Here is a 7,011-nt window from a genome sequence, read left to right as displayed (position 1 = left end):
AGTAGACCGCTGATTGGCCAGTTTATCCTCCTTTAGACCACTGATTGGCCAGCTTATCCTCCTCAGGAGTATGACATCATACTTTATGAGGAAATAGCAAGCATTTTTCAAATGTTCTGTTTGAGACAGAAGTTTGAGGTGGGGTTTTCGAAGTGTTTTGTTGTCCAATTTAGGCTTTGGCCGCAAATGCGAGTATTGGATGAGTCAACAAGATTATTCGGGTATGAGTAAGATTATTTGGGTATGAGTTAACAGAGGCTTTCACTGGACAGTTACTTTAGTGAGTGCATTAGATCATATCACATGACAAGGGTTTTTGATTGGCAACACCACTTGTCTGGCAGGGAGCTGCAGTGTGCTGCCAACTACAATGTTGCAGGGAACCATTTCGTAGCAGGATATTCTAGGAAAGCCTGATAAATCAAGGCATTTCTCCCAAAGGCTGATCCTCTCCTATAAAATCTCCCCTTTCATCGGCCTTGACTTTTTAAACACATCCTCCACAGCAAAATCCATTTCAATCGCATCGTAAGTGACAAGGAAATCTCTGTAAAATTGCAGGCCGATGTTGTCTACTAACAAGTCATATAGTGATAATACATCATACTGCACTTATCCTCCATTTGAAACACCCAGAGAGAGGATTAAACAATTTAATCTATAACACCTAACTTATAAAGACTGTATTATACATAAATAAGACAGTAATCATAGACATTAGTATAGGAATCACATCTATTATACCCCAGACTGATCAATTTGCATCTAAATCTTAAAATAACAGGTCCCAATGAAATTACGTCCCTCTCAACATAAAGGTGGTAATTGCTATTTTCCCAAGGTTTAGGTCTCAATGTTGAGCAGGTGGTAGATTTTGTTAAAACATATCAATGATATTATCCAAAAACAAACAGTAGATTGACAAAGTCATTTAGGGGGATCTAGGAGAGCCTTAGAACTCATTTGGAAGGAAGACGCTGGACAATTCTCATGGACACCGGGAAACAGGCCCACAAACTCACTGTGAGAAAGCTGCTTCGATCCATTAAAATAACATTACTGTGGGGGCTATCTAGTTTCAGTTTGGTTCAGTGAGAGAATCAGAAGTAAAAGTAAAGATGTGAAGGGACTTTGAAGTACAGGCCCTATATCCTTTGATAGTACTTACTGTATCAGGCATCACTGAAGTGCTCATTAAATCTATTTTTAATCGCACTAGAAATAGGAGCATGGGTGGTTTGACATTGTGATTTGGCTAAATGTTAGTACATTGGATATGCAATCTGCTGTTTTGAGAAATCACCCAAAACATGCCCTACCCTAAAGCCTTTTACGCCTTTATACAAAGACGGCAAGGTTAATTAATTTGAATGTACTCAGCGGCAATACAAAACAACACACCACAGAGACCCTACTGCATCTCTACTATGGCCTCTTTTTCAAATGACTGTTGGATGAGTCACTAATAAGTTGTGTGTGTGCATGGGGTCATGAGTCAGTGTGAGGTGTGTGTGTGTGTGTGTGTGTGTGTGTGTGTGTGTGTGTGTGTGTGTGTGTGTGTGTGTGTGTGTGTGTGTGTGTGTGTGTGTGTGTGTGTGTGTGTGTGTGTGTGTGTGTGTGTGTGTGTGTGTGTGTGTGTGTGTGTGTGTGTGTGTGTGCTTACATTTGTGTGAGGGCTGAGGGAAAGGCAGACAAAACAACCTGGAATCAGGGGTGGACGTAACATAGTAAACAAAAATCTGGGACGCTGAAATTATGATGATATTTTACGTTTGGTATGACATGTATTAATTTCTGGATGTTTATCATCCATTTCTTATTATATGTTACAAATTACAATTCGTATGATATTTTACGAATTACATTTCATATGATATGTTACAAATTGCAATTCGTACAATATGTTTTGAATTTACAATTCTTATGATATGTTACACATTCCAATTTGTTGTGGCTAACATTATGTTATGACTAGTCTATGACACCAGGCTGGACACACAGGGGTCAGCAGGGGCAGTGTGTCAGCCCCAGAGATCTGAGAGGGAGAGGAGCAGTGCTCACTGTGATGCAGGGTTAGGTCAGCACAGCAATGCACTGTGGGATCATAAACAAGTAGGCCTCCCCAAGTCAACACATGTAGGAGAAAGAGATCATCATATCAAACATACATTCAGGGGGTCCCTTATAAACTATGTGTAAACGTTGTGCTAATGTGCATGATCAAACAAGTGATCATTAATTAGGAGCTAATAGCTGGCTTCATTATCACTGAGCCATTGCACCATTGCCTCCTGACCAAGTTTAGAGGTGACAAAACAATGATAATAATAATAGTAAAATAATAATAATAATAATAATGGTAATAATCTTTAATAAAATATATATTTTTTAAATACATTCTTTCCCGACTAGCACCAACTTTGCTAACTACTTTATGAGGGAAAATGTACTTGCTACGACTGTGAAATGTGGTAGTCTCACCTAGCTATCCTAAGATGGACACACTAATTGTAATTCGCTCTGGTTTAAGAGCGTCTGCTAAATGACTAAAACGTAAATGTAACGCTACTGAAGTGGACCAGGCTAGCTCTCTGGCAGCTGGAACAAAGAAAGGAGCCCATTTCAGGTCCCGTTGGATTTTATGGTCTTCTAATACCCATGAATACTGGGGGAACTTGTGGCCGATGCTTGCATGTACAGTGTCATATCTCTATTCAAATTCCACATGATCAAGTGGGTTAGTGGGGACATTAGGGATATCCTCGGATATCATTATGGGACCTGAAAGGTATGGCTGAAGGTTTGTCACATAATAAGAATGACATGACCTGCAAAGAGGTTGAACACAGTAGGACCTACCTTAAGTACCCATACAAACATACATTAAACTATAGTATTTGGAGTGAGTCAAGTCTAATTAAAAGACTGGTACAACATAGGATAATTACAAAATGAATACCTGAGGATTTAAATGCATGGGTTTCATGATACTATATTATACTATATGTGTCAAGGATATATAGTGTAGAAAATGTCATTTGTAATTATATCAAAATGTGTAAAAACTGAATTTTTCTTAAAATACCTGACAAGTATTTAAAATAAATAATGAAGTGCATAGTTAGTGATGAACAAAACAAAACGTGTAGATGCCTTGTAAGATACAATGCTTACAATTTATTTTGTTGGTCAGTTCATATAGAAATACTCAAATACAACAATGAATCTCTTGAGGTTGTGTTTCTGCCTTTTATATGTAAAATAAATTAAGTTGTTAATATATTATAAAATATTTACAATTATCAAATGTCCATTTGGAAATAAAAGATTATAGTTCCATTGTTGTCATACTTTAGAAATAAAATATTGACCATTCATACAATTTAAAAGAAAACAGTGACTACAAAATGCCCGTTAATTTGTACAAATGAATATAAGTAAATGGAAACTAAAACATATGAATAAAGAAGTGAAAATAATTTCGAAATAGACAATTGAAATACGAAATGTTGACGTCGCTTATACAGGCTACATAATTCCAATAAATCATGCATTATTTTTCTGAGACTTCTTCGTTGCAAGTCGGTTTCTCTTCACTTGAGATGCTGTCAACGATTGATGACAGGCGAAGAAGGCTGGTGGACGCTGAAGACTCCGTGAAGCCTGAAATATAGAAATCAAATATATAAGACGTACAATCAGTTGATGAGTTGCAAAATAGCAATTTAGATCTAATTTACTATTCATAATTGGCACCAACCTTCTCTCTGATTCGTCATTGGTGCATTGGAATGATCAGCTGAGGTCTGCCAGTTTTGACAGTTCTTCTTCCAATGGTACTCCTTATTGGACGCCTTCACGTACACACACATGTATTAGCTTAAGTGTCTACTAACACACGTGTTATTATACAAAGTAGTAAGCCTACAAGTATAATGCACAGTAAGATATTTCTCATTATGGCAATTTTCCCTTTAAGTGTAAAGCCAATTATTGTACGCATAAAGTGACAAAAAATGCAGATGCAAATATTTCTCAAATGAAGCTTACATGGTGTTCTTTCACGTTATAGTTATATGACCCATTTTGGGGCGTTTTTTCTTGCTCATCCAGTGTATGCAACAGGTCCTGCAATTGCTCGATGTAGTTTATGGCGCTGCGTAAAATCTCCACTTTGGGCAGCCGCTGGTTCGGATTGGGCACGGTCTTTTTCTTCAACGCATCGAATGCTTCATTGATCTTCTTGAGCCGCCTTCTTTCCCTGAGAGTGGCCGCTTTGCGCCTGTCGGTCGGTGCAGACTTTCTTTTACAAACCTTACAAGCCCAGATGAGGCATTGCCCCTCGCAGTGCGGCTGAAGACCCGGGTGTGCGAGGACATGCTCCTCTCCGCTGCTGTCACATCCAGTCTCGGACGGATCCCCCCCAGGTGACAACGGGCTGTCATTCCCGTGGTACAAAGGGGACACCCCCGCCATGTCCAAGTGCTGCAATGGTCCATGATCTCCCTCGAGATAGCGCAGATCGTTGAAGAAATAAGTGTTGGTCTCAAAAAGTTCCACCATACTGTTCTACCCTCGCACGGCCTATGTTTTGACAGTGGGACACTGCATGGCATTTAAATAGCCCAGTGACACAAGTTACCAGGCTTATATATAGAATGTGAAACTCTATCCAACGCTTAGCTGTCGCAGTGCATCAACCTTTTTTTTCTCAATGGGGTTTTTTACTACCAAGCGAGTTTGTGTAGAAAATAAATAAGCGTTAACACCTCTCAATGAAAGTTAAAACGTCACTTCAAACTTATGACAGGTGTTTTCAATATCTGTTTCACAGTGAAATGGTAACATACTGTACCGGTGCCCATCTCAACTTTTCGAACTGCAAGATAAATGTCAATGAAATCTTCAGGCCCTCCCCAAGAAGTTGGCTCCCCCCCCAAATATTGGCCCTCAACTGACTTGCGAAGTTCCAAAAACATTATGTTCATAATGTATAGTAATAATAAAGTCTATTTGTTCTTGTTGACTTGTCTTATCAAAAACGTTCCACCTTTAACCCCAATTCTGAAATTCTACAGTATAGCCTATTACATTTCAAAGAAACATATCCTAGACAGTGAGAATGTTTAAGTGCAACTGTAACTTGTGGCATGTCCAATCATAAATAGATATGAATGTGCAGTCAAAATGACACACGTGGTATCTAGGTGGTATAAATAAATCTGGGACTCATTCATCTTAAATCCATAAAATAGATGAAAGCCTTCTCAGTGGTGCTATGTGGCCTTTGCATTTTTTTTCTACGATCTGCAAAGTCTGCTTCTCTCAGCTGGGATACTAGTGGTCGCTGAGGGCTCCTGTTTCTGCCTGGAGGTATGGAATCCATGACATGTGCCAAGAAATTAGCCAAGTACATTTTTGTCACCCTTCGGCCACTGTTTACCATTTATAGTATTAGGGTTGCGGTTAACTGAACATTCATGAAACTATTATGTGTGTGTGTGTGTGTGTGTGTGTGTGTGTGTGTGTGTGTGTGTGTGTGTGTGTGTGTGTGTGTGTGTGTGTGTGTGTGTGTGTGTGTGTGTGTGTGTGTGTGTGTGTGTGTGTGTGTGTGTGTGTGTGTGTGTGTGTGTGTGTGTGTAATATCATACTGTATGATAAGCAGTGCATTGAGTACGTTCCAGATCAGTGTGTACTATACTGTTGTGCAACCACTCTTGGTTAAACCTTATGGATGTCGCATGGATGTCACACTCTGGCTCTGGAATACCTGTCAGTCAGTGTCACATCTCTCTGGCCCGTGTCAAGTCATCTCTTCTAAACCCATTTGGATAAAATATCGCTGACGTAAATTACCCAAATCAAAGTAGATTTCAATTTCTATTGAAATATTGCCCCTCAAATATACAATCTCTTCTATATATTGTATCCGTGACCCTCCATCAATCCATGCCTCATTCTCTACACTATTCTATTGTTCTACAGCTCTGTTCCAGCCTGTAAATGTACTCATCTCTCCCAGTAACTGACACTTTAGGGAGCGCTCCTAATCCTGCTGGGGTTTCGGGGTTTGTTGATCATTCCAACATCCTCCTGGGATCAGCAGCTGCCCATCCAGGACAACAGGCCGGTTGGTCCTGGCCTGTTCAATGGGACTATTCTACTGCAGTCAGGTCTTCTTTCACACAACCCCAGGGACTCTGAGCTGAAGGCCATGGTCAAGGAGAAGCTGCAGATCCACTTCACAATAGATGAGAAGTATGTCTATAGGAGGAGAATGGATTGTGTGGATGAAATTAACTCAATTTCAGAGGTAGTGAGGATGTGAAAGTTAATTATGTAAATGAAGACGTGATACATTTCCACAGTAAGTAGTAGAGGAAGAGCTGTCGTCTCGATCCCTGGATATACAGTATATGGTGAGCGTTTCATGACATTCCGTTTTGTTTACAAGGGTCTGGGGGAGCAGTCACATGTGGAAGCCAATATAGATTTGATTGGTTTCTTGCTGACAGATCACCAGACTGTGTCGGTTCCTGTCTTGGACTTGAGGACAGTTTCTCTGCAGAGATAGACTGCACACAATAATACCAATTTGGAAACCACATTTTGTAAAAGAAGGAAGTACTTTTCAGCTTAGGCAGATTTGCTGATTCCACATAATTTCACCTTTCACATCATTCATTTGACTGTTAATTACTATACAAATCATGATTTTACTTTTACCTCGTTTTTCTCCCCAATTGGTAGTTAGTCTTGTCTCATCGTTGCAACTCCCGTACGGACTCGGGAGAGGCGAAGATCAAGAGCCAAGCGTCCTCCGAAACACGACCCTGCCAAGCCGCACTGCTTCTTGACACACTGCTCGCTTAACCCATAAGCCAGCCGCACCAATGTGTAGGAGGAAACGCCATACAGCTGGCGACCAAAGTTAGCGTGCATGCGCCCGGCCCACCACAAGGAGTCGCTAGAGCGCGGTGGGACAAGGACAAGGACTTCCCGGCCGGTCAA

General features: G+C 40.4%; 1 protein-coding gene across 1 annotated transcript; it reads right to left on the bottom strand.

Moving 5' to 3' along the window:
- Nucleotides 1-3,150: 3,150 nt before the first annotated feature.
- On the bottom strand, nt 3,151-4,631 carry LOC100136544 (myogenic factor 6). The gene is made up of 3 exons (XM_014208355.3): nt 4,051-4,631; nt 3,761-3,854; nt 3,151-3,663 (listed from the first exon to the last, which is right to left on the bottom strand). The coding sequence occupies exons 1-3, from the start codon at nt 4,561-4,563 to the stop codon at nt 3,554-3,556; spliced, it is 717 nt and encodes a 238-aa protein (XP_014063830.1). The 5' UTR covers nt 4,564-4,631; the 3' UTR covers nt 3,151-3,553.
- Nucleotides 4,632-7,011: the final 2,380 nt, after the last annotated feature.

Source organism: Salmo salar, chromosome 07, assembly GCF_965601325.2.
Source record: "Salmo salar chromosome 07, fSalSal1, whole genome shotgun sequence".
NCBI lineage: Eukaryota > Metazoa > Chordata > Actinopteri > Salmoniformes > Salmonidae > Salmo > Salmo salar.
Note: the sequence above shows the minus strand (reverse complement) of the source record. Positions and strands in the feature narration are given on the sequence as shown.